This window comes from Nelumbo nucifera, chromosome 1 (genome assembly GCF_055504915.1).
Source record: "Nelumbo nucifera cultivar China Antique chromosome 1, China Antique-T2T, whole genome shotgun sequence".
Classification (NCBI taxonomy): Eukaryota; Viridiplantae; Streptophyta; class Magnoliopsida; order Proteales; family Nelumbonaceae; genus Nelumbo; species Nelumbo nucifera.
The window spans coordinates 94,774,475-94,802,343 of NC_142649.1; the positions used below are offsets into that span (position 1 = coordinate 94,774,475).

The 27,869-nt window shown below is 40.0% G+C and overlaps 1 protein-coding gene across 1 annotated transcript; it reads right to left on the bottom strand.

The window, feature by feature from the left end:
* Positions 1-212: 212 nt before the first annotated feature.
* Positions 213-27,500, bottom strand: LOC104605538 (malate dehydrogenase, glyoxysomal-like). The gene is made up of 10 exons (XM_010270345.3): positions 27,285-27,500; positions 27,064-27,147; positions 26,630-26,845; positions 10,173-10,487; positions 9,728-9,817; positions 9,561-9,644; positions 960-995; positions 758-847; positions 515-609; positions 213-420 (listed from the first exon to the last, which is right to left on the bottom strand). Exons 2-10 carry the CDS (start codon positions 27,133-27,135, stop codon positions 348-350), a joined length of 1,071 nt encoding a protein of 356 aa, XP_010268647.1. The 5' UTR covers positions 27,136-27,147; positions 27,285-27,500; the 3' UTR covers positions 213-347.
* Positions 27,501-27,869: the final 369 nt, after the last annotated feature.

Consider the following 27,869-nt stretch of genomic DNA (forward strand, 5'->3'; position numbering starts at 1 on the left):
ACAAATATAAACTAGATGCAAATTTTCACCCCTTTTTTTCAATATTTGGTGAGCAACCTGAACCCGTCTGTGAAAGAGGATTTGTATCCCCTACCAGGGTTTTGAATTTACGTGTTAGCTTTATTTGCACTAATTGAATTAATCTCATTCTTGCCTCATCTGCGATTGGTTTAATTATCTACCTCCACTGGAGAAAATTCACCTCCATCTGCTTTAGGATACAACAAGAGACTACTTATTTCAAAATAATTGATGTTTACAGATGGAGGGGAAGGAAGGGTGAAATACAGATTCTTTTTTATTTCCCCTATTTTTATTCTATTTCCTAATACTTATTGTTTTTCATATTATTTCCTAATAAAAGAAATTCCTTTAGCAATGCTTGCTGCCAACTCTTTCTTTGCCTTCTCCAAACCCATCCTGTTTGAACAAATAAAAAACTTAATGTTAAACACGTTCATAACAGCAAAAATATCAAAGCATGGGTACATTTTCAGCAGTTGTAATGGCAAACCTCTCGTATTCATTCAGGGGACCCAGTGGATAGATTTCCTCTACTCCAGTACGGCCAAGTCGTACCTTGGATGCAAAAAAGGGGAGCTCGATCACCTATAACATAAGGCAGAATAGAATGAGAAAGGCAGCATTTTGTTTTGTCTTGTTTTTTTTTTTATTGCTTATAAAACGTCCTGTATGTAGGTACATTTAAAAATGGAAATAGTAAATAGTCAAAATGAGATGAATCATTAACAATTACCTCAGAAGCCACAAAAGCACACTCAACAATTCCAGCATCTCCTTTCAAGCCCCGCAGGCATGCATCTGCAAATTTAGCAGCAGAATATGCCTGCAATTGATTTTAGTGTATGAGAAGAGTGAAGACTTAAGTACTTGCAGAGTTCATGTGGGAATGATGGAAAGAAATGGATGGAAAGGTTGAACGAATCAAAATTACTAACCATAGAGAGAGTTGCAGATCCAGCCCCAGCTTTAGCCTGCAAGGGATGTGAATAACTTCAATTCAACTGTCTTTTAGGCATACACAATGATAAAACTGAACACAAACATCACTTAAGTGGGAAGAAGAAAGGGTGCAATCTTCTGACTGCAACAATGAGCATAGGAAACAATGCAGTGACATCTGCTAAAAGATAACTGCAGGTAAGGAACATGGATCGGAGCATATATCCAAATAATAAACAGTCCCACAAAACTAACCACAGCTACCAACTTAGGGTTGCAAACAACTGGACCAAATTGGATGCCAGATCCATATTTCATTTGTTAATATTCAAATTCAAATTGAATCTTATCTATCAGATTTAAATTGAACTCAGACTAGATTTGTATACTGAGTACCATTAATAAACTGAACTAAATTTTGTCAAAATGTTAAATGTTATTAATAAAATTGTTGAAGATTAATTAGTTTTATGATGTTTTTCTGAGTAGATGTTTTATGTTACTTGTTACATAGGAGGTGGGGACCACAGTAGTTATGTGAGTCCAAATTTTATTATGTTTTTTGAGTGTTATATATGCTGTTTTATGTTTTGCCGCCCTATAAGGGCATAGTTGTTTTTGTACTGTTCTATTATTTTATTATAAATAATAAGTGAAGGGGGTGGCCAGATTATTGCTCTCTTTTTTTTTCAACTTCTCTTCTTCTCTTCTCCTTCTCTCTTCCAAGTCTCTTCAAGAAACTACTTTCTTTCATATATATTTCTTTTAATTCAGCAGATTCCTACTTGGTATCAGAGCATCGGCTAGGGTTTCTTGAAGCATTCTCATGCAGCCCTAGATCAGCCGACTGCATGAAGTAGTAAAGGGCTGATCGATCTGCTATAGATTGCCCAGTTCTTTGAGTTTTTGGTGGGGTCTAGACATCAAGAAGGTGATCTAATGTTCGACATCAAAATCAGAAAGAATGGAGTACGGGGAAGAGTCCCAGAAAAGTTGGACTCTTTGTTTTCTATCTGATCTTGGGCGCCCAGGTATTGTTAGTTTTCTTTTGATTTTCTAAAGAGGGCGGTTTGGTTTCTGAAATTTTTTAGGCCTCCCGGAGTGATCGATTCACTTTTCTCTCTGTTGGGAGGCGTGGGGAGGAGAGAGATTTCCCTCAAGCTAGGGTTTTCTTCTTCCGGAAGGGTTGGTCTTTGTGTGTGTGGTATTAAATTATTTTTTGGTCTCCAATCTATTTTTTTCTTACTGTTGAACTGTTTGAAGTAAAATGGAGAGTTGGAATACCGAGATGAAATCTATCGGTACTGTGGGACAGGGTGTTGGAGGTAGTAGTGATATTTTTGGGTCTGGGATCATTACTACAGTAAAACTTGATGGTACAAATTATTTGGAGTGGGCACAATCAGCTAAGATGGCTATTGGTGCCCGTGGAAAATTAGGGTATCTAACTGGGGAGGAGAAGAAACCTGATACAGACTCTTCCCAATGGGTGCAAGAGAATTACATGGTAATGTCCTGGCTGTGTAATTCTATGTTACCTCACATTGCAAAAAATTTCCTATGGGCTAATACTATTAAGGAGATTTGGGATGGAGTGAATGAAACCTACTCTCAGAAGCAAAATGAAACCAGAGTCTATCAGTTAAGAAATCAGGTGATAAGTATGAAACAGGGAGAAAAATCTCTTGCTGTGTATTTCTCCATGTTGAAAACCCTATGGCAAGAAATAGATCACTTAGAAACTGTGGTATGGGAAAGTGTAAATGATGCAGCAACTTATCACAAATTGGTAGAGAGGAATAGGGTTTGAGTTCATGGCAGGGCTGAACCCTGAATTTGACATTGCTAGGCAGCATATTCTTTCTAGGGAGGGTGTGACACTCTCTCAGGCCTACACTTTTGTCTCTGGAGAGGAGAGTAGGAGGAATGTAATGCTAAGACAGCCTGGGATTGACCAGCCGGCTATGGTTGGTACAACAAAACCTAAGCCGAATGGAGACAGGGGGAGTAGTGAGACTAGAAGGGAAGATAAGAATGACTTGGTGTGTGATTATTGCAAGAAGCCTAAGCATTCTAGGGACACTTGTTGGAAGTTTCATCCAAATCTTATGCCTGCTCGGATAAGAAACAAGAAGGGAAATGCAAATGTAGCCACTATAAGAGACTCTTTAACCCCTCTCTCCCAAACTGATTGGGAATCCATTGCAGTAGCAGTAGTGAGAACAGAACTGGAGAGGTTTGGACAGCTTATGAGTAAGAAAGATTCACCCAGCTCTAGCCTTCTAGATGGACAACATAATGCAAGAGCCAACTACACCACTTCCTTTGCACATACAGGTAGTTCATATGCAACTGCAAATCTTGATAGACTCAAGAGCATCTGAGCATATGATTAATGCCCCTACCATTTTCAGTTCCTATCAATTGTGCTCTGGTAGAGACAGAGTCTCTACAGCAGATGGTTCACATATCCCCATTGCTGTGAAGGGGACAGTTAGAGTGACCAATGATATAACTCTATCTTCTGTTTTACATGTCCCTAGACTTCATACCAACCTACTGTTTGTTAGTTCTTTGACAAAAAAATTGAATTGTTCTGTGACCTTTCTTCCTGGTAATTGTGTTTTGCAGGATTTGGAGTCAAAGAAGATGATCAGGAGTGGTCGTGAGGTGAATGGAATCTACCTTCTGGATGGGATTCTGAGACATCAGAGCCATCATGTTAGCAACAGCAATAGTAGTGGGTCAGAGTCAGTGAACCAGATTATGCTTTGGCACAATCGCTTGGGACATCTTTCTTTTAGTTCTTTGAAATGTCTTTTCTCAAAGTTATTTGAGTCTGTTCAATTATCTACTTTGGAGTGTGAGAGTTGTCAGTTAGGAAAGCATTGTAGACAGTCTTTTAAACTAAGTAATAAAATAAGTACTTCTGCTTTTAATATTGTTCACACTGATGTATGGGGGCCATATCAATCCCTTCTATGGGAGGATTCCGTTACTTTCTCTTGTTTGTGGATGATTATACACGATATTCTTGGATATATTTGATGAGATCACGTGATGAGGTTCCTAACTTAGTATGACAATTCCACCAAATGGTTCCCACACAATTTGGAGTGAGAACTAAGGCTTTTAGATCAGATAATGCCAGAGAGTACTTTGAGAATGACCTAGCCATGTATCTCTTTGAACATGGTGTAGTTCATCAAAGCAGTTGTGCATATACACCGCAACAGAATGGACTTGCTGAGAGGAAAAACAGACACATTGTGGAGGTGGCAAGGAGTATTATGGTGTGTGCTTCAGTTCCTGTGCAGTTCTGGGGAGATGCAATTCTTACAGTCGTACATGTGATTAAACGTGTTCCTTCACGGACTTTGGGGTTTAAGGTGCCATTTAGCATTCTTTTCCAGATGGAGAGATATTTCATATACCTCTGAGGGTTTTTTGTTGTGTTTCTTTTGTTTACATTCTTGACCCTCATTGCAAGAAATTGGATTCTAAGGCCAAGAAATGTGTTTTTCTTGGGTATGCTCAGAACCAAAAGGAGTATTGCTGTTATGACGGTATTGCTGTTATGACGCAATGTCGATGAGCAGATTTGTCACTATGGATGTTACCTTTTCTGAATCCACATTCTTCTTCTTGAGTGGTTCTCCTCAGGGAGAGAGTTTTGGGGAGAAGAACTCACAATCTGTTCCTCTTCCTGTTTCTGTGGTGCCTCCATCAGTTTAGCCAGCATCTACATCAGTTCAGCCACCACCTGCACCATCAGTTCAGCCAGCATCAATTCAGCTAGCACCTACACCTCCAGTTTCATTACCTGAGCCACTACGGGCAGCCTCACAGCAATATCAGCGCCGACAGATGATGGTTAACTCCACACATCCTCAACCCACACTACTCTTTGTCAGTCCTTCTGAAACTTCAGATTCGGCAGATACAATTCTAGGTATTCCTCTTGAGCCTGAGCCTGTTATGTTTTCTGATGATAATGTTTCTGTCCCTAACACCATTGTTGCAGTTGATCCCACTAACCTTGATCTTCCCATTGCACTTCGTAAGGGGAAGAGAGTGTACAGCCCACTGCATTTCACACCATCTTTCCTACAATGCCTTATCACCCTCTTACTGTGCTTTTCTTTCTTCCCTGGATTCTGTGTCTATACCTAGGTATGTTATTGAGGCTCTCTCCAAACCTAACAACCATGCAAGATGAGATTGATGCTTTGGTCAAAAACCAAACTTGGGAAATAGTTGATCTCCCCCCAAACAAGGAGACAGTCGGATGTCGATGGGTATTCATAGTGAAGTATAAGGCCGATGGCAAGATAGAGAAGTACAAGGCAAGGTTGGTAGCAAAAGGGTATACTCAGACCTATGGTGTTGATTATCTGGAAACCTTTGCATAGCTAAGATGAGTTCAGTTCGTATCCTTTTATCTCTAGCAGCCACCTATTCATGGCCCTTGTTCCAGTTTAATATAAAAAATGCTTTCCTCAATGGTGACTTACAGGAGGAGGTATATATGGACATTCCAGCAGGCTTTTATGAAAATGTTGGTAAAGGAAAGGTATGCAGACTCAAAAAATCTCTGTATGGACTGAAACAGTCACCTAGGGCTTGGTTTGACAGGTTCAGAGGGGCACTCATCCGTTTTGGATACACACAGATACAGTCTGATCACACCCTCTTTGTGAAGAGGAGAGATGCTTTGGTGTCAATTCTGATTGTGTATGTGGATGATATAGTGGTGACAGGAAATGATCTAAAGGAGATTGATTATCTCAAAAAATCATTGCAACAAGAATTTGAGATCAAAGATCTTGTTGAGCTCAAATACTTCTTAGGGATTGAAGTTGCAAGATACAAGCATGGGATCTTCATTTCACAGAGAAAGTATGTACTTGACCTACTGCGAGAGACTGGGAAGTTGGGGACCAAACCAGCAGACACTCCTATTGATCCAAATCACAGAATTAATGGTGAATTGGTAAAGGATGTGGGGAGATATCAAAGAATGGTGGGCCGACTACTGTATTTGTGTATGACACGACCAGATATTTCTTATGCTATCAGTGTTGTGAGTCAATACATGCATGCACCTCGGGTTCAGCACTGGGAAGCTATTGACAGAATACTTGCATATCTGAAAAAGCACCCTAGCAGAGGCATTATTTTCTCAAATCATGAGAATCTGAAGCTAGAATCCTATACAGATGCAGAATGAGCAGGATGCTTAGATGACAGGAGGTCTACATCAGGAGTGTGTACCTTTTTAGGTGGAAACTTGATCTCCTGGAAGAGTAAGAAGAAAGCGGTTGTGGGAAGGTTAAATGCAGAGGCTGAGTATAGATCCATGGCTCATGGTGTCTCAGAACTTCTTTGGGTTAGATCTCTTTTGAGTGAGATTGGGGTGAAAGTAGAGGAACCTATGATGTTATACTGTGACAATCAGGTTGCAATCAATATTGCCCACAATCCAATTCAGCATGATAGGACAAAACACATTGAAGTTGATAGACACTTTATAAGAGAAAGGATAACAACCGGAGAAGTTTGTTTGCCTTATGTCTCTTCAGAGTTGCAGCTGGCTGATGTTTTCACTAAAGGGGTGGTAAGAAACAAGCTTGAACATGATCTACACAAGTTGGGAATGTGTGACATTTACTCCCAACTTGAGGGGGAGTGTTGAAGATTAATTAGTTTTATGATGTTTTATGTTAGTTGTTAGATAGGAGGTGGGGACCACTGTAGTTATGTGAGTCCAAATTTTATTATGTTTTTTGAGTGTTATATATGCTGTTTTATGTTTTGCCACCCTATAAGGGCATAGTTGTCTTTGTACTGTTCTATTATTTTAGTATAAATAATAAGTGAAGGCGGTCAGATTATTGCTCTCTTTTCTTTTCAACTTCTCTTCTTCTCTTATTCTCCTTCTCTCTTCAAGAAACTACTTTCTTTCAATTTTTTTTTTTTTAATTCAGCAGAATCCTACTAAAATAAAGGGTAAAAGACTTAAACCTCCCTTGAATTTTAACATAAATACTTGTTCCTCCCCTCATATTTATTATAAGACTTAAACCTCCCCTATTAAAATAAGACACCGTTATATTAGCAGAATCATTGAAAATACATTTTTGCCCTTCATTATTCTTTAAATTTTTAAAGAAAACCACACAGACTGTAACTCAAGGAAAAAAAAAACGAACGGGATGGCTCTACCGATGAATGTTCGAGATACTTACAGCCACAAACAAAGTGACAAATGAAAAACAACTTTCATAGAAATGGAGAACCACAAAGAAACTGAAAAGTGGAGTCCAAAGAGGAGCTCCGAGGTCACAAATTTGTGTCACCCAGGCATGCCTCCACAAATCAACTGAGTTGGGTTCCATCAAGAAGCAGCCCAACGTTGACCCACAAAGCTATTACTTCCCAACGATTCTTGTTGTTTCATCTCGACCTATCAAATCCTTTCTCACAATCACATACTTGTAGAGGCTTGGCTCCATTAGATCATTGCTCAAGACTACCTGAGACTCCAAAAAGGCTCTTAACTTAGCCACCATTCTCCTCTTACCAATATGAAAACTGAAAGAAACATTCTTGTTATGAAATCCATCTTCCCCGAAAATTTTGTCTTCTGATAATGTATAGAGAGATTAAAACTGGTGCAGGAGTTGAGGTCAGCAACTGCTACTAATATGGAACAGATCTAACACAGCTAGGAGAGAAAAGCAGTGTTGTTGTTCCATTGGTGGAGGTTTTGAATATGTTCAAGCAAGGAGGCGTAAGAGTTGGGATTGAGATGACTGTCTGGGTTGAAAGCCAAGGCAATTTGAGGATTCTGAATCTCCTAGAGGACATATTTCTTTTTATTGTTTGAGGTTTCAAGCTTTCGTTTCCTGGGGCTGCTACAGTTGCTGCAACCTCATTGGCCTTTGTTGGTATTTCTTTAGCCTCTGTTCCTCCCCAAACTTCTGTTGTGTCTCCTTTGCTCTGGAATTCTCAGGTCTGTGATCATTAACTCCTGTGGAGGATAATTACGATGGCGGGCATTCTAGTTGGAAACTCGATCTAATATTTGTAGGAGATTGAGAATAAGGCGATGTTGCTGTCCTAAGCACACCACCAACCTCAACGCTTTTCTTCACTGAAACCTTTTTGATCCCAGTAGAAGTATAGGGATGGCAGCAGCAGCTGTGGAACCACCATTGCTATTATCACAGGTGTCATTTTTTTAACGTTATGGTGATTCTAATTCAATCTTTTAACATTATGGTGATTCTAATTCTCAGAAGAAGTCATTCTTTTAATGTTATGGTGATTCTAATTCTCAGAGGAATAGTTGTTTTGTTTTTGTTATCTGATTGAATTTTCTGGGTGGACAAAACTGGGATTTAAAAAAAATAACAAGTACGTGAAGTCATATGCAAACGGATTAGGATGGAGGGGAGTTTTGTCTAATGATGTCACCTAATAGGGGAAGTCTTAGTCCAATTTGAAAAGATGGGATGTTTCAGTATTTAGAAGAAATCTAAAGGGAGGTTCAAGTCTTTTACCCTAAAATAAATTAAGAATGAATTTTGCATCGTATAACAATAAAATGAATTTGAATCAGATAGAATTTGGGTTGCCTTAATTTAACCAAACTGATTTTGAATTTGGAGAAGCGGATGCCATTTGTAGCCCTGCTAGCAAATTTATCCGGATTTCTAGTCTGCTTTTACACTAATAATGTCTTAAATCCAACAGTTTCCTGTTAAAACTTGCAATGCATATTTGGAAATCATATCAGCTGAATCAATTCAGGAATCTAGGGAAACCCCCAATCTCCTTTAAACTTACTACAAATTCCTTGATTAAAGTGAAAGAGAATGTAAACTGAAATTCAAAGGATCATGGTTGAAAACGATTTGGGGTGCTAATAGGACTAAGCAAGAGAAAATATGGGATTGTAGTAAGACGATCCATAATCTGAGCATCATTAACCACAGCAATGTAGTATTTCATATAAGAATATAATTGGGCAGAGGTCTATAGACAGAGTAGGAGGAGAGCCATGACTAGGGAAAAAAGAAGTGGTTTCTGGGTTTTGAGGAACTAAAAACATTATTACAGTAAGAAGGCAATGTCCAAAAATAAAATCATATGATAAAAATGGGGATAACAACAAAAACAAGATATTTAGAACTAAAAGGAAACTAGTTGGATGGAGGAACCACACCTAGCCCAAAAAGGTTCTATCAAAACATACATAAGACATTAGCAGAAAGAAAATGCTTGATGCAAATAGCATCCTAGTGAAAAACTAATATTAAATAACTCAACCACACTAAGATCAACCCATTCTCAATTTCAATGTGTCACTGACTAAGCCAAAACTAAAATTAACCAACTCAACTTGAGTAAGATCAAGCCAATCCCGATCTTAATATGGCATTGTTGACTACAACTCCCCGAAGTGAATGATTAGTTTTTAACATTGTGCTGGCTAACATGGCCTTCAATCTCTAAGTAGTTCCAACAGATGGTCAGAAAGATGTCCATAACATGTCATGTTCATAACAAGGAATAGATAGTACACTTTTTACCTCAACAACTTCTGTTCCCCCATTCTGAATGCGGTCTGTCAGGTAGTTAATTTCTTGAGGAGTGAAAGAGCTAGGAGGCTTAACCTACATAAAGTAACCTTAAGTTAAAGAATTGCAAAATAATTTCTCTCAAACCTGTCAGAATTGCAAAATAATTTCTCTCAAACCTGTGACAGAAGAGGTAAAATTGTAATTCCTGCATGGCCACCAATAACTGGAACATCAACTTCCCTGGGATCAATACCTAAAACTTCTGCCTGTGAGAAAACCCCAAGTTAGCAGAAAATGGAATACTAAAAGTAATAATGATGCCCTTTTCAACAATGCAAAGATATTGTGAGATGTAATGTTGCAGGTTCCAACATGAGATATATTTGCAGCTGATGGTGCTTAAAACAGTGTTATGTAAGAAACAAACCTGTTGAAGCCTATATCATCAAAGTCTATGGGACAATAATTAAGGGTTTCATATAAATGGAACCAGTGGATCATCTATATTTAGATCACAAACTACCTGATACTTCCCCTTCAATATAGTCCATGATGACAAAAAGGTTTTCCAATTACCAAGATTAATAGGACACAGAATATCTCACAGTTAGTAGAACATACCACAACAGTATTGGCTCTAACAACATCAAGCATTGTAACCCCCAAAAGTCGCTTAGGATCATAAGTGCCAGCCTTTTTGAAAACCTCTGCTGCAATTGGTACTGTAGAGTTCACAGGATTGCTGATTAAGTTGACTATAGCATGAGGGCAGCATTTAGCAATCCCTTCACAAAGGGTCTTAACAATTCCAGCATTGATGTTGAACAGATCATCCCTTGTCATTCCTGGCTTCCTGGGAACACCAGCTGGAATTATAACCAAGTCCATCCCAGTAAGAGCACTCCCCAGTTGCTGTTGTCCCAGAAAACCACGTACCTGAAAATGACAGAATATTCAGAAAAAATGACTAAACATAATCAAAGGATTATATTTTATTAATAAAATGAACTAAAAAAGACTAGTATTATATTTTATGAAAAAAAAGAATTAAAAATTACTTGTATGAAACTTGAACCTTCTGACAATTTTGTGAAAATACAACATTCAAACCAACTTTACTGTTATAATATATATATATATATATATATATATTAATCAAATTGAATTGGATTATATCAGATCATAGTTTTCAAGGCATTTGGATGACACTGGGGCGCCTAGGCGATAAGAATTTTATAATATAAAGAACTAACTTTTGGCTAGTTCCCCAGTTTTATATACCATTCAGCATGTATATTAATTGAAAAAATAGCAATTCTCTTTATTAAGAACATTAAATTTCCTCTAAAAACGTGGAAAATCATCACATCTAAAAGATAAAAATCTTTACATATATTAATTTCATTATTTTCAAAAATAATACTACTATAATAAGTATTTAATAGAGCAATTCCATATCAATTAGCAGCTAATGAAGGATATTAACTTTATATGGTAAATATTCAAGATGGAAAGTAAAATAGAAAAAAAAAAAAAAACAAGGATGGAATTTTTGTTTTTTTAATTAGAGAGAGAGAGAATAGGAAAAAAAACCTTTATACTTCTATTCTTTCTTTCCACTTTCTTTTTCTCTCCTCAAAACCCTTTGATCTTTTAAATTTCAATAGTAAAACATTAAAACAAAGTATAAATAATATATATAGCATATAATAAAATGTATTAACACATACATTAATAAGATACGGCAATATAAATGATATCATATAAGGTGCCCACCTTGTCATTTTTGTCGCCTAAGTGAGTGCCTAGTTGCTATAAGTCAAGGCATTTGGGCAAGGTACCCATCCAAGGGCGCCTAGTCATCTAGGCAATGCCTAGGTGATGCCCTGGCAACTATGTATCAGATTGGATAGGGGAGGACCAATATTTGATCCAATTATAAAGGGATCAAATTCGGATCACCCTTAATAGGACAGATTTCGAATTCAAATTCAGACAATCAGTAACCATTTGCAGCCCTATAATCTGAAATCACAGAAAAGGGGAAATGAGTTGAACTTTTAAAATCCTGAAAATGACAGATCAAGATTTCTCAACAGCTAGAAATGGCTCCGCTTTTTGGATGGTGAACTTGTACTCTCAAGTTGAAGGTCTCAGCTGGCTTGCTGATGCAGAAGCAAGGAAATAATATTTTTTACAGCAGAAGGTGATAAGATATCACCAAAAGCATGAAAGCCAACTCAGGAGACCCAAAAAGGCCCAATAAAACCACAGCTTACAACCATGAATATTACCCAAACACCCAAAAGAAAAACGAAAACACAGACCCAACACATATCCCCATAAAACAAGGGCCACTATCCCGACACTAAACAAAAGTAAAGATGCCTATCCTGAAGCCCGCATCAGTCTTCATCTGTGAGCATATCCTTTTTTTTTTTTGATAAATCTGTGAGCATATCTTCTTGGGTTGAGAAATCCTCATCCCATTCCCCTCTCCGTTGTGAAAGAGCTTTTTTTTCTCTTTTTTCTTTCTCTTCCTTTCTTCTTCTTTCAAATTCCTTGAACGCCTTCCTAGCAAATTCCTCACCACCCCAAGAAAACAGTCCCAATCATAACTTCTCTATCAATTAATTTCTGTAAAGCCACACCTCTTGATTCTTCTCAACTACATCAATATTCAGCAGTGGCCGGATCACACTAGAGTCAGAAACCTCACCACTCTTGTCTTCCTGATGTTTCTTCAACATAAGGGTAGCCAGTGACTGAACTGGCACAATCACCCCCCTATGGTCAGAGTCAGAAGTCCCGTTGCCTCCCAACCTTTTTATTCTGTACACCCATTTAAATGTTTTTTGTAGGTCCTGCCCCTGCCAAGCCGAGTTTTAGCCTTGAATAGATCTTTGTCGCATGAACAATATTGTGAGATCTCAAGTTGCACAGTTTCTTGCGGATTATCCCATTAGTCAGACCCTCTTCCTTCTCTTCATGTTTACTCCTTCGACCCAAATCTACACCCAGCCTTCTGACCTCATCCTCCTCATAATGCAGGCCTTCTTCAACCTGTCCTCCAGCGAGCTCATCAACACAAGAAATTTCCTTTCCTTCAACCTCGCCCTCAATTTCCAGCTCAATACCAGTGCTAACAAACCTTTCCCAAGCCTTTTCCTCCCCTATTCCAGCCTCGCTGTTTCAACAGAGGCCACATCCCCCAAACGCAGCAAAACTAGGCTTCCAGAATCACAGATAATCTCTAAAGGTGTCTTACTTATTCCCCCGAGCTCTGGGGATACACAGTTCCCATCAGGCCCCCTACTGACCAGAGATAGAAGGCCAGCATCGCCATTCACAGGAGATGGACCATTGTCAAAAAGCTTTCTTGAAGCACCAATGATCCTCTTCTTGCCACTTTTGTCAAACCTGGCTATTACCCAAATCTACCTATCTTCCTTTCCTTTTTCTAGCCTCAATTGAGACCCTCTTTGTAACTCCATTTCTTTTTGTTAGCGTAGGGGTATTTCTGTCTTTATACCTTGATTAATGTTGCTGATCTGTAAGGTGGTGTTGGAACAAGTGCTCTTAACTTAAGTAAGGGCACATAGGTCTTTTCAGTTATGTTTTAATAATAATATAAATACTTACTGGCCGACTGGGAGAAGTCATGTTGACTCTTTCAGTTCGAACCAGAATTCTCTCTTCTCTCTCTCTCTCTCTCTCTCTCTCTCTCTCTCCATCACCTTTTCTTCTTCTACATAACTGAACTCAGTCAGGCCAAACCCTAAGGCAGACCTGAATTCTAACATGGTATCAGAGCATCTTGAATCTGCCTAGATTTCTGCTTGCCTAGGGTTCATTCTCTACGCACCCTATCTAGGGTTTTCCTTTTTTTCTGTGTTCGATTGGAGATAAGGGAGAGGGCTGAAAAGGAGTGATCGCCCTCTTCCCTTGGGGGTCTTTATGCCTCCAGTCAGGTCGTATGTGGTCGGTTGCTGTGATTTCTAAGATCGCCCTCTCCTAGTAGAGGAAGAATAGAGGGCCGAACTGTGTGGGCAGTGGCTGTTGTGTGTGGCTGTTGTGTGTGCAGTGGCTGTCGTGTGTGGACTGCTTTCCTGCTTGTATGGGTGTTACTTCAGCGATAAGGTAAGAGATTTCAGTGCATGATATCTGTTATGGATTAAATAGGAGGTGTGTTTCAGACCATATGCTAGGGTTTCGGCCAGTAAGTGCTAGGGTTTATGCTGGTTTCTTTGTGCATTTTGAAGGAAGAGATATGATCATAGAGTGGTGAGATTTCAGGTAGTTGTAGGAGTAGGGTTTGTGGTGTGAGCACACTTTTCAGCAACAACTAGTGCTGAAATCAGTGTGACAGGTTTGATCTAGGGTTTGTGGTGTAAAGAGCACACATTCCAGCAACAATAAGTGTTGCAATCAGTGTGACAGGTGTGACCTAGTGGTGTGTAGTGTGCAGATCTCAGTGATAATAGAATTCAGCAAGTGGGCAGAATTGGTGATAACATAATGGGAGACAATAATGATTATAAACCTAGTGTGATGGTGCCTACAGACTACCTGAATGTCCAGATGACCTCCATTAAATTAAATGGAGAGAATTATGTGCCTTGGGTTAAATCCGTTGAAGTCTTTCTGAAGGCAAAGAAGAAGGTAAAACACATCAGAAAGGAGAAACCCTCCTCTGACTCTCACGAGTATGAAGACTGGGAGCAAGAGGATGCTCAGATCATCACGTGGTTGTGGAACAGTATGGAACCCAGGATTAGTGTGAACTTCATGTTCCTTGATACTGCCAAAGATGTGTGGGACCATGCGAAGAAATTGTATTCGGGGCAGGACAATACAACCAGAGTTTATCAGCTTTATCAAGAGTACTTTAACCTGCAACAGGGCAATCAGAGTCTTGAGGAGTACTATGCCAACATGAGGAACATACGTAATGAGTTGAATGTCTATCATCCTCTCACTTCTAATGTCAAGATTCAGCAACAACAGAGAGAGCAGCTTGATGTGACTAGATTTTTGGTGGGACTAAAGTCTGAATATGAACCAGTACGGGCTCAGATATTAGGGGGATCAGCTCTTCCGTCCCTAGAAGAGGTATTTGCTCGACTCCGGAGGATTTCTATCGGATCTACTGAGAACTCTAATATCTCAGATAGATCTGCCTTTGCTGCATTGAGAGGCCGTGGTGTTAGAGGTGGAGATCAGGGAGCTCAGTCTGGCCGTGTTGGTGGTAGTGGTTTTGCATATGGCCGAAGTGGCAATGGTGGGTCTACTCATAACCGTGGTGGTGGTTGTACTGGGAGCAGAGATTCAGGGGGAGCCCGTGGTAGAGGACGTAGCTCAGGCCCGAGGAAGTGCACTCATTGTGGTATGGATGGACATACCATCAACTATTGTTATGATCTACATGGTCCTCCCTCAACCTGGGCCAATCATGCCGCGACCGGTGACTCAAGTTCCAGCTTTAGACAGGAGAATCATTCATCTGACCAGATGCCTCCTACATCCACAGATGGTACCATGAAGGAGATGGTGAGTGTTCCCTGTGATGAATATGAGAGGTTTATCCAATCACAGCAGAACACGGCGACTTTTGTTCACTCAGGTATGGCTTGTCTGGCATCTACACCCAATCCCTGGATCATTGACTCTGGAGCCTCCGATCACATGACTGGAACTCCAGGTGTGTTTTCCTCCTTATCTCATTGCTCAACATCACAATCTGTCACCCTTGCTAATGGCTCCACATCCTCAATTTGTGGTGTTGGTAATGTTGACCTAGATCCTGTATCCCTCTCTTCAGTTCTGTATGTTCCTAAATTGCCTTTTAACCTTATGTCTGTTAGTAACCTGACCAAATCACTTAACTCCTCCATTACCTTTTATCCTTCTATGTGTGTTTTTCAGGATCTCAAGACGGGGATGAAGATTGGTGAAGGGCATGAAGCAGGTGGACTGTATTATCTTGACGGTGGTGGTGGTAGAACCTCAACAGCTCTCCAGTCATCTCTTTCTCCTCTCCAGTGGCACTGCCGATTTGGTCATCCATCGCTAAAAGTCTTGAAGTCCTTGGTCCCGTCCTTGAGTCAGCTTTCTGTTTTGGATTGTGAGTCGTGTCAGTTTGGGAAACACCATCGTGTTCCCTTTAGTTCTAGGGTTGATAACCGTGTGTCGAGTCCTTTTTCTTTAGTTCATTCAGATGTTTGGGGTCCTTATAAAGTGATGTCATATAATGGATACAGATATTTTGTCATTTTTGTGGATGATTTTTCAAGGATGACGTGGCTCTATTTAATGAAAGAAAGAAGTGAATTGTTTACCATTTTCCAAAAATTTTATGCTGAGATTCGTAACCAATTTGGTACCCACATCAAAGTTTTTCGTTTTGATAATGGCCGCAAATATTTATCCTCATCATTTCAGGAATACCTGGACCAACACGGCATTATACATCAGACCTCGTGTACCTACACCCCACAAAAAAATGGGGTGGCTGAAAGAAAGAATCGCCATCTCCTTGAAACAGCAAGATCCCTAATGCATCACATGCATGTTCCCAAACCCTTTTGGAGTGATGCAGTGCTTACCTCTTGTTTTCTGATTAATCGGATGCCCACGTTCATCCTTGATGGTCATTCTACATTTCAGGTCTTGTTTCCCACTTTGTCTTTGTTCCCTCTTACGCCGAGAGTTTTTGGGTGTGTCTTCTTCGTCCATAATCTAGGTCCCGGGAATGACAAGTTCGATGCCCGTTCTCTCAAGTGCATCTTCCTTGGCTATTCTCGGACCCAGAAAAGGTATAGGTGTTACCATCCTGGTTCTCGACGGTCCTTTGTGTGTGCTGATGTCAGTTTCTTTTGAGTCTACTTCGTTCTTTTTGGGGTCTGGTGATGCTTCTTCCTCCTCATCACCTCCTCCTCTTCCACTTCCCGTTGTCGATCCTCCTTCCTTTGTTCCAGTCGTGACCAAATCTTTGCCTCCGGTGCCACCACCTGTTGAATGCCCACCTATCCGTCATGTGTATACACATCGCCCACGCGCACCAACTACTACTCCTCCGGCTACATCTCCGTCGACGGATCCGGCACCAGACCCGCACTTAGCATCCGAACTTGATCTACCCATTGCTTTGCGGAAAGGTAAACGCACTTGCACCCTTCATCCCATTTCTAATTATGTTTCTCTTACTCACCTTTCCTCTTCCCATCGCCAGTTTGTTACCTTGTTATAATCAGTTATTGTTCCTAAAGATGTCCAGGAAGCCCTTGCCTCTCCAGGGTGGTGCCATGCCATGGAAGAAGAACTCTCAGCCCTTCATCATAATCATACTTGGGACCTCACTGCTCTTCCTCCTGAGAAGCAAGTTGTTGGTTGTAAATGGGTTTATACGGTTAAGTATCTGCCTGATGGTAGTGTTGAACGCTTGAAAGCGCGATTAGTTGCAAAAGGGTACTCCCAAACCTATGGTATTGACTACACAGAGACCTTCTCACCGGTTGCTAAGATAGGGTCAGTTCGTGTTGTGATCTCTCTTGCAGCCATGTATGAGTGGCCACTATATCAGCTTGATATCAAGAATGCCTTTTTGCATGGTGACTTACTCGATGAGGTCTACATGGAGCAACCTCCAGGGTTTGTTGCTCAGAGGGAGGATGGTAAGGTGTGCAGACTAAGGCAGGCTATATATGGGCTTAAACAGTCTCCTCGAGCATGGTTTGGTAGGTTCAGTGAGGTGGTAAAGAAGTTTGGTATGAAACAGTGCAAAGTTGACCATTCTGTATTTAGTCATGACTCTCCGGGAGGAAAAATACTGTTAGTGGTGTATGTAGATGATATTGTTATTACTGGGAATGATAACATTGGTATTGACAGGCTGAAGACTTATCTGCAGGATCACTTTCAGACAAAGGATCTGGGTAAACTGAAATACTTCTTGGGGATAAAGGTAGCGAGATCCAAGTATGGGATTAACCTGTGCCAGAGGAAGTATGTGCTTGATTTGCTAGAAGAAACAGGCCTGTTGGGTGCTAAACCAGCTGACACACCCATGGACACAAATACCAAGCTAAGTAGTGATATGGGTGAAGTGTTTGAAGACCCTAGAAGATACCGACGACTTGTGGGCAAACTGAACTACCTAACCATCACCAGACCAGACATCTCATTTGCAGTTAGTGTGGTAAGCCAGTTCATGCAAAAACCTCTGATTCCTCATTGGAATGCAGTTCTGAGAATTGTGAAGTATCTAAAAGGGGCTCTGGGTCGCAGTCTGATATACAAGAGTGGGGGGGGGGAACTTGAAATAGAAGGGTATTCTGATGCTGATTGGGCCGGACCTATGTTTGACAGGCGGTCTACTACAGGATATTGCACATTTCTGGGAGGTAACCTGGTAACATGGAAAAGTAAGAAGCAAACGGTTGTGGCAAGAAGCAGTGCAGAAGCAGAACATAGGGCTATGGCGCACACCGCTTGTGAATTAGTGTGGCTAAGGAACCTTCTATAGGAAGTAAGGTACAACATTAACACTCCAATGAAGCTCTATTGTGATAATCAGGCTGCAGTTCATATCTCCTCTAATCCAGTGTTTCATGAAAGAACCAAGCACATTGAGGTTGACTGTCACTTTGTGAGGGAAAAGGTGCTGAATGGAGAGCTAGACACTACACATGGTAATACAAGAAATCAGTGGGCTGACTTATTTACAAAAGGCTTGAGTCGGGGAAGAGTGAACTACATATGTAATATACTCACCAGCTTGAGGGGGAGTGTTAGCGTAGGGGTATTTCTATCTTTATACCTTGATTAATGTTGTTGATTTGTAAGGTTGTGTTGGAACAAGTGCTCTTAACTTAAGTAAGGGCACATAGGTCTTTTCAGTTATGTTTTAATAATAATATAAATACTTACTGGCCTACTGGGAGAAGTCATGTTGACTCTTTCAATTCGAACCAGAATTCTCTCTCTCTCTCTCTCACCTTTTCTTCTTCTACATAACTGAACTCAGTCAGGCCAAACCCTAAGGCAGACCTGAATTCTAACACTTTTCAACATTGGTTTGATAGGCCCTAGAAGCCACCTCTTGCCGTCATTCCTATTCCTGAAGCGATTTTCCTTCCTGCCCAAATGCGAGGCAGCTTTGAAAATTTGATCACCTCTCAACCTTCCTAATGGGTGAGATGAGTCTTTCAGGCGAGATCCCTGATCTACTACACCCGACAGAGAGCTGTTAAAATTAATAAGTTTGATTCCATTAAACTCTCGAGCATCCCCTTTAAAAGCGTACTCTTTAGGATAATTTGACAAGTTACTAAAGTCCCTATGAGTTCCACCTAGTTCGGAGCAAATGCCCCTGATACCCGATCCATTCTCTTCACTTACTTTAACACTGATGCAGGAGCTGAAGAGTCAAAATTGGAATTTTATGAAATTTTATGTATTTCCGTATTTTTGGACAATAGGGGCATTTTTGTCATTTTGCAATTTTCTATAGGGTCCCATGATAGAGTTTAATTTTTCTAGTTATAGTTTGTTTATGTTTAAAATTTCAGTCATTGCATAAGCAGGATTAGAGTTAGTGAGTCTTCTTTGAATTGAAATAGGATATGACAAGACAACTTAGTTGGAGTTCTACTAGGATTAATGGGTCTAACAATTTGACTACTAGGACTATTATGAGTCTAACAGTTTTGACTCCTAGGTTTATTATGAGTTTAGAGTCTATAAATATGTATGGACGTTCTACACAAAGGGCAGTGTAGTTTATTGAGTTTTCTTTAGTTTATGCCAACTATGGTGAGTGATTCCCATGCCCTAAAGTGATTCTAGGCACCCTATAAGTGATTCCATGTATTTTTTCTCTTCCTTCTCTCCCTATTTTCTCTCTTATTCCTTCAAGAAGCCATTACAGCCATCAACAGCCATCAAATTCTGATCAAAGAAGACCATTCAACATTCTCTAAGAACTAGAATTGAGCTGGTCCTACATCAATCACCCAACCCACTTGGGTCTAACCTATGATCTATCAACTGAATTTGAATTCTTGATGACCTTTTGTTTCTCGAGCTTACTCTCCACCAATTAAATTATTTGTTCTTTCCAAAAAGCGATTATTATTCTTCTTTTTTGCCCCCAACCTTTCTTCTTCCATGCTGGAACCATCTTTCTACAGACCTTCTTCCGTTCCTTTGCTTCCACATGGCCTCTGTCCTACCACATCAGCTTCGTCTTCAACCTCTCGACCTTCCCCCCAAAGTGACGTTTCATGCTCCAGAAATCCAAACCTTCGTCCAGGCCCCATTCAAGAAGATATCAAGGGCTCGAGGAACCTCCTCCGGCTTCACTCTGGCAACCACAACCATTGCAAAACTAAGATTCAAGGTGTCAAGATATGAAGACACCTCCAATCGTCGTCGCAACCTTCTCCAGAGCTGTTGTCTCCCAAAGATTGAAAGGGAACCCGAACAATCTGATAATAAAGGCCCTGCTGTGGAGCTCCTTGCTGTTGCATGATACCATCCATCTCTGAACCTAAAGAACGCCTGATTCAGTCTCGAAGCAAGGAAAGAATTCATGGGGAAACAAACCCATTTTTCCAATTCCCATACCAATTCTTCTTTCTTCTTCTAGGCAATCTATCTTTTTGCTGTTTACCCTAACAATGAGAATTCTACCTTCTTTTTCATCCATATTCTTCATCTCTCTAATCACCCACAACCCCCTAGCATCCCCATTAACTTGCTATTGAACTATCCTGCCTGATGAAAAAGAGACTGGGGTCAGCTCCTGCTTTAATCATATTTTCTCGGGGGTAGGGTGGGGGTTTGGGAGATTGGCTACCCTCATTGCAGAGGACAAAGAAAATATTGCACATCTCAAACTAATGGAAATCTGTAATAAGACCCCTTTATTCTAGGTGTTTCTAAATGACCTAGAGAAAAGAAAGGAGGGGGAAAAAATGAAATTTCTTCAATGTTATTTGTAGAGAGAATGGGCCAAATGGCCCATAGGATGTTCTTATTTATTTATTTATTTTTGTTTCTTTTGTTAATGGGCCTTTAACTAATGGGCCTTTTATGTTTCTTTATGTTTATGTTTAATTAAGTTAATCGCCCAATTAAGGGTCTCTCTGTAAATACAGAAACCTTGTAAATTACTTTTTAATGAAAAGATTAGGGAAGGGAGTAAGGTTCGAACAACAACTCTCCCAAAACCTTATTGTCGCCAACTTCTTCTTCTTCTTCTCTCTTTGCTGCTGATATTCAATCCTTTTTCACAACTTTTAAATCAGTCCTCTCATTCTCTTGGACTGTTTTTCTTCTTGGTATCAGAGCGGGCTCTTTTCTTCTTATTTTTTCTCTTTTTTTCCCATACACAGTGTGTATGGAGAGCTGAATCGAATGAGTGATTGAAGAAACTATTCAGCCCAATTGTTAGTGGTTTTTTGGAGAAAAGGATGCTGTCTTGGTCATCATTCTGATAGTCCCTAGAGTTTTTTGCCCAAAACCCTAATCAACTGGAGAATTCTGATTGCGGGCCCCACAAGGAGCTTCACCTTGGTGCTCAGTGATTGAAGGGGTTCTTTCTCTTTATCTTGAAGATCGATCCAAGTCTTGTGGTGTTCTGTGAAGCCTACAGGGAGTGGCTGTTGTTTTCTTATTTCTCCCAGGTTCCGGGTGAGACACAGCTAGCATATACGACTTCATAGAGGTTGGTACTTGGTGTTTGATTTTTCCTATCTTCCTTGTTTATCATTTGAAGCTGTTTGAAGTTCTTTTGGAGTTGTTTGAGGAAGATGGATATCTCGGGAGTTGAAAATAAGTGTGGCATAGAATCCGGACGGGTTCCGGGAGCACTCGTAGACTCACTATCGGCTGTGACCACAGTCAAGCTCGATGGAACTTACTATCTAGCATAGTCACAGTCAGTAAAAATACATGTTTGTAGTAGAGGCAAGTGGGGTTATATCTCTGAGAGCAAGAAAGCACCACCGGAAGATGACCCGTCTTATGAGAAATGGTTGCAAAAGAATTATACTGTTATTGGATGGTTAGTGAACTCAATGCAACCACAAATTAGTCAGCATTATTTATGGATGAATTCAGCCAAGGAAATATGGGATAGTGTTGCTGAAACTTATTCTCAAAAACTAAATGTGGACAGGGCTTATAAGTTAAGGAGTGATGTGAATAATCTAAGGCAGGGGGAGAGACCTTTAGCAGTATACTTCTCAATGCTGAAATCCCTATGGCAAGAGATAGACCTAATGGAAATTGTTGTTTGGGAAAGCACAAATGATACTGACACATACAGGAAATTAGTTGAGAGAAATAGGGTATTTGAATTATTGACAGGGTTGAATCCCGAGTTTGACATTACCAGCTAGAATATCCTAGCTAAGGATAATGTATCTTTGTCTCAGGCTTATGCCATGGTGAGTAGTGAAGAGAGCAGGAGGCTGGTACAGGTTCAAGGGACCATCCCAAGTGACCATTTTGCTAATATGGGGCTGAAATCGAAGGTGACTGCAAGCAATTCAGGTGGTTCAAGGAAAAAGGAAGTTATATGTGAGTACTACAAGAAACCAAAACATACAAAAGGCAAATGTTGGAAACTGCATCCAGAACTCCTTCCACCTCGTTTTCAAAAGAAGGTTGATAATGGGAAGCCAGGAAGTGCCAACACAGCCACAGTCTCAGATAATGACAGGTGCTTCACAAATGAGAGGACTACTAGTGAGCAGTTAGCAATTATGAAGACAGAGTATGAGAAGTATGGGAGGATGATCAGTCAACTACTTCTGCATTTACACGTTCAGGTATGCGTGCTACTGCCAATCATGCAACTATCTCAGGTAATCGTAGGATCTCTTGGATTATTGATTCTGGTGCTTCTAATCATATGACCAGTCTCTCCACTTTGTTTATTTCTTATGATTTGCTTCCTAGCCGTGATAAGATTACCCTAGCTGATGGCTCACTTGCTCCTATCTCTGGCAAGGGAACCATCAAAGCTACAGACTTTCTTTCTCTTTCTTCTATCCTTCATGTCCCTAGACTGAATACTAATTTATTATCTATGAGTAGCCTAACTAAATCCTTGAACTGCAGTGTAACCTTCTTCCCTTCTTATTGTGTTTTTCAAGACCTGAAGTCTCAGAAAGTGATTGGGAGTGGCCATGAGGCGAATGGAATATACCTGTTGGATACTCCTGGACAAAGCCAAGGGCAACCTGGAAAAGCTACTTTTGGATCTACCTCTTCAGAATCTTTTAGTCGTGTCATGTTATGTCATTTTCGTTTAGGTCATTTATCTTTTTCTGCTTTGAGTCATTTGTTCCCAAAATTGTTCAAGGGAATTAACTTGTATAGCCTTCACTATTAGTCATGTGAGTTATCAAAACAATGTAGAAACAGTTATCCTTTGAGTAATAAAAGATCATCATTTCCTTTTCATATTGTGCACTCTGATGTGTGGGGGCCATATCACTTGCCCTCTATGGGAGGTTATAGATATTTTATCTTGTTCATTGATGATTTTTCTCGATATACTTGGTTATTTATTATGAGATCTCTAGATGAAGTTCCCAAGCTTGTGAGGCAATTCCATAAATTTGTTCTTACCTAGCTTGATACAAGAATTAAAATATTCAGATCTGACAATGCAAAAGAATACTTTGAGAAAAACCTAACCTCTTATCTCATTGATTTTGGGGTCATTCACCAGAGTTCTTGTGTTCGTACTCCAAAACAAAATGGAGTAGCTGGGAGGAAGAACCGTCACATAGTTGAAGTTTCAAGAAGCATTTTGTTTGCCACACATGTCCCTACAAGATTTTGGGGGGATGTTGTTCTCACTACAACCTATCTAATCAACCGTATGCCATCCAAAGTGTTGGGTTTTAAGTCCCCCTTTAACCTCCTTCATCCGGATAAGGACCTTTTTTCTATTCCTATTCGTGTCTTTGGATGTACTTGTTATGTATACATTTCTAGTACCCAGAGACATAAATTTGAACCAAAGGCCCATAAGTGCATCTTCCTTGGTTATGCCTCTACACAGAAGGGTTATTGTTGTTTTGATCCTAACACTGGAACTCGTTATGTTTCAATGGATGTTACCGTTGATGAGTCCACTCCTTTCTATGATACTTCTCGGGGGAAGCATTGTTCACAGTGGGAGTATTTGTCATAGTTGTTTTCACTCCCCCTTCATGTCCCTGTTGAGTCTCCTCTTGAGTCTCTTTCTATTCTTGATGGGTCAAGGGGGGAACAATCATCTCCAATTCCTTCCAATATTCCTATTCCTCCTCCATTACCTCCTCGTCCCCTTTTTAATCCCAGGTGGTACCAATGGCAAAGGACTAGGAGTGAGCAAATTGTTTCCTCTACATCACATGAGCCTCTTACACTTCCAGTTACTGAAGAGACAACAAGTATTGATACCATCCCTTTACCTCCTCGTCCCCTTTTTAATCCCAGGTGGTACCAATGGCAAAGGACCAAGAGTGAGCAAATTATTTCCTCTACATCACATGAGCCTCCTACACTTCCAGTTAGTGAAGAGACAACAGGTACTAATACCATCCCTTTACAGGCTCCCTTCCCAGATCTTAATGTCCCTATTGCTATTAGGAAAGGTAAACGGAAGTGTACTGCACATTACATTTCCAAACATGTTTCCTATGGCCTGCTTTCTCCTTCATATTATGCCTTTCTTTCTTCTGTTGCTTCTAACCCTATACCTAGGTCTATATCAGAAGCCCTTACTTTTCCAGAATGGAGAGATGTTATAAGAACTGAAATAGATGCTCTACACAAGAATAACACATGGGAAGTGGTTGATTTGCCTGAAGGGAAGAAGACAGTAGACTATAAGTGGGTGTATACCATCAAATATTATGTTGATGGCTCCATTGAGAGGTACAAAGCTCGGTTGGTTGCAAAAGGCTATACACAAACTTATGGGATTGACTATTTAGAGACTTTTGCTCCTGTTGCAAAGATGACATATGTGCGGGTTCTACTATCTTTGGCTGCTCATTCAAACTGGCCTCTTTATCAGTTGGATGTGAAAAATGCATTATTGAATGGAGTATTACATGAGGAAGTTTATATGTATCTCCCACCAGGGATGTATGGCACAGACATAGAGGGAAAAGTGTGCAAGTTGAAGAAGCCTCTCTATGGATTCAACCAGTCACCTAGGGTGTGGTTTGAAAGGTTTAGGGTTGCCCTTGTTAACTTTAGTTACGTACAGACTCAGTCTGATCATACCCTCTTTGTGAAGAGGAGAGGTTCATTGGTGGTATATCTCATAATCTATGTTGATGATATTGTAGTGACTGGCACTGATCTGATAGGAATTGATGATCTTAAATCTTTCCTTCATATAGAGTTTGAGCTCAAAGATCTGGGGGAGTTGAGGTATTTCCTTGGCATTGAAATGGCTCAGTCTAAGGATGCAATTTTTATCTCTCAGCGAAAATATGTGCTAGACTTGCTTACTAAAACAAGCAAAATGGGTGCAAGACCAGTGGCTACTCCTATTGATATGAGTCACAAACTTTCTACCTCTAATGGAGAACTGTTGAAGGATAAGGGAGTGTTTCAAAGGTTACTAGGGAAACTGCTATATCTTTGTATAACTCGACCTGACATTACATATGCTGTCAGCTGCATTAGCCAGTTCATGCATGCTTCCAGGGACACTCATATGGTAGTAGCAGAACGAATTTTATGTTATTTGAAGAGTACTCCTGGGAATGGCATTCTTTTTTCTAAGCATGGTCATATGAAACTGGAGGCTTACACAAATGCTGACTAGTCGGGAAATATTGATGATAGGAGGTCAACATCTGGATATTGTAGAATGGGGGCAGGTAATATTGTTTCTTAGAGAAGCAAAAAACAATTTGTTGTTGCCAGATCTTCAGTTAAGGTCGAGTACAAGGCTATGGCTCATGGAGCTTCTGAGTTACTTTGGCTTCAATCCTTGATGGAGGAACTAGGTGTTGAGTATGATAAGCCATTGATGCTATATTGTGATAATCAAGCCGCCATCAACATTTCCCACAATTTGGTGCAACATGATAGGACTAAACATATTGAAGTTGATAGGCATTTTATCAGAGAAAGAGTGGCTTCTGGAGAAGTTTGTCTACCATTCATTACATCTGAAGAACAGTTATCTGACATTCTTACCAAGGGAATCTCCAAGGCCAAACTACAACATGACACTGGCAAGCTGGGCATGACTGACATATATGCTCAGCTTGAGGGGGAGTGTAGAGAGAATGGGCCGAATGGCCCATAGGATGTTCTTATTTTTTTATGTTTCTGTTTATTTTGTTAATGGGCCTTTTGTGTTTCTTTATGTTTATGTTAAATAAAGTTAATTGTCCAATTAAGGGCCTCTCTATAAATTCAGAAACTTTGTAAATTACTTTTTAATGAAAGGATTAGGGAAGGGAGTAAGGTTCGAACAACAACTCTCCCAAAATCCTATTGCCGCCAACTTCTTCTTCTTCTTCTCTCTTTGTTGCTGATACCTTATCCTTTTTCACAACTTTTAAATCAGTCCTCTCATTCTTTGAAACTGTTTTTCTTCCCTCTTTTTTTGTTTGGGGGAGGAAGAAAGGATGGGATATGGGCTACCCCCTCTCTCAAACCAATAGAAATCTTTAATAAGATCTTTTCATTCCAAGTGCTTCTAAAATGACCTACAGAAAATTTCTTCAATGTTATGGTTGATAATTGAATAGAACTTTAACTGAAAATCCTTAAAATACAAACCCGACATAACTGATACTGTTCATAGAAACTCAGAACTCCATTTATCAAATCCTAGGACTAATACTAAAATGTGGTGCTTCTTTCCCAGAGTAAAACAACAAACAGACTACAAGAACATTCAAAGTTCTGTGAGATACACCAAAGATGACGTCAGAAACTGAAGGAATTCCAATCTAAACAATAGAAGTTTAAATAATCTTCAAAAGTCTCCAAAGATTTCAATTTTTAAGGAAAGAAATAATAGAGTGTTGAAAGAAGAAAATTACCACAGCACTAGTGTCCATGTGGCTGATGTCTGCTGTGACACCAGGAGAATTGACAACATCATAGAGATGGAGAACAGAAACCAGTGGATTCATCTTCATCAACATTGCGAGAGGTTGGCCAATGCCACCAGCCGCACCCAGGATAGCAACCTTGAATCCAGATGAACCACCCTTCGTTCGGCAATTTTCCCGCCTCAAAATTGAAGTTTCATCCGTCTTTTAGCCCATAATCCATACAATGTTTCCAAATAACGAGAAACCAAGAAAAAAAATCAGATCTTTGTAAATAGGCACAACATAAAGAACCCTATCTTCCATCAAATGATCGAAAACCATTCGAACCCCGGAAGAGAAAGAAAGCAAATAATCCGAAAACAACAGAATTCTGAAAAGAAATCAAACAGAGGAAAAATAGAATGAAGAAGGAAGTCAACCTGGAGATTAAAGGGGCAGAGATGAGCAGAGATCCTTGCAATACGTTGATTAACCTTCGCGCTCGGTTGCATCTTGGCGTATCGCTGAAGAATAATGGAGAAGGGAAGATTTGTCACTATATAACGGAAGTAGGTTGATCTATTGGTATTAGTAGTCTATTACAAGTAAATAAACAAGCGAAAGTGCGAAACAGTGGAACTGTGGAAGGCTGAAAACTGACGTGAGGATGACGGTGATATCCTAAAGTCGAGATGCGTGGAAATTGAAATTTCCTGCTGAGAAGCCTTATGTTTGCGTTATGGTTCTTGCGGTTATCAAACACTTAGAGCAAGTAGCTTCTCCTTCCCTCCTCTCCAATTCACCCCAAAGGCCCAAACTCTGTCATTGATCTCCTACGCAGCTACGGCTTTTCCAGCAATTTTTTGTTTTATCTATATATCTATATATCTATCTATATATTATATTAAAATTGGTGTGTTCATTATCATCATGTCTCTTTTTTTTTTTAACCAGGAAAAAACTATTATATTAACTTTTAAAACTTACATGATTCGGGCCCGAGCTACTATTAAGAAACCTTTAGTTGGCCCTTATAGGATAAGTAGGCGAAAGTACGTGTTGCCGGATTGTAGCTTCTAGGTATATGTACAGATGTAGTGCGATCTAGCTATTCCCTGCTGGAGATTTGGCTTCCAGTTGAACGACGGATTAGGTTGATCTGCAAGACGAGGATTAGAGAATCCGGTGAGGTCGCTCTGATGCTTAAGTTAGCAAACTTATTGCGAGCTGAAAATTGTTGAGAATA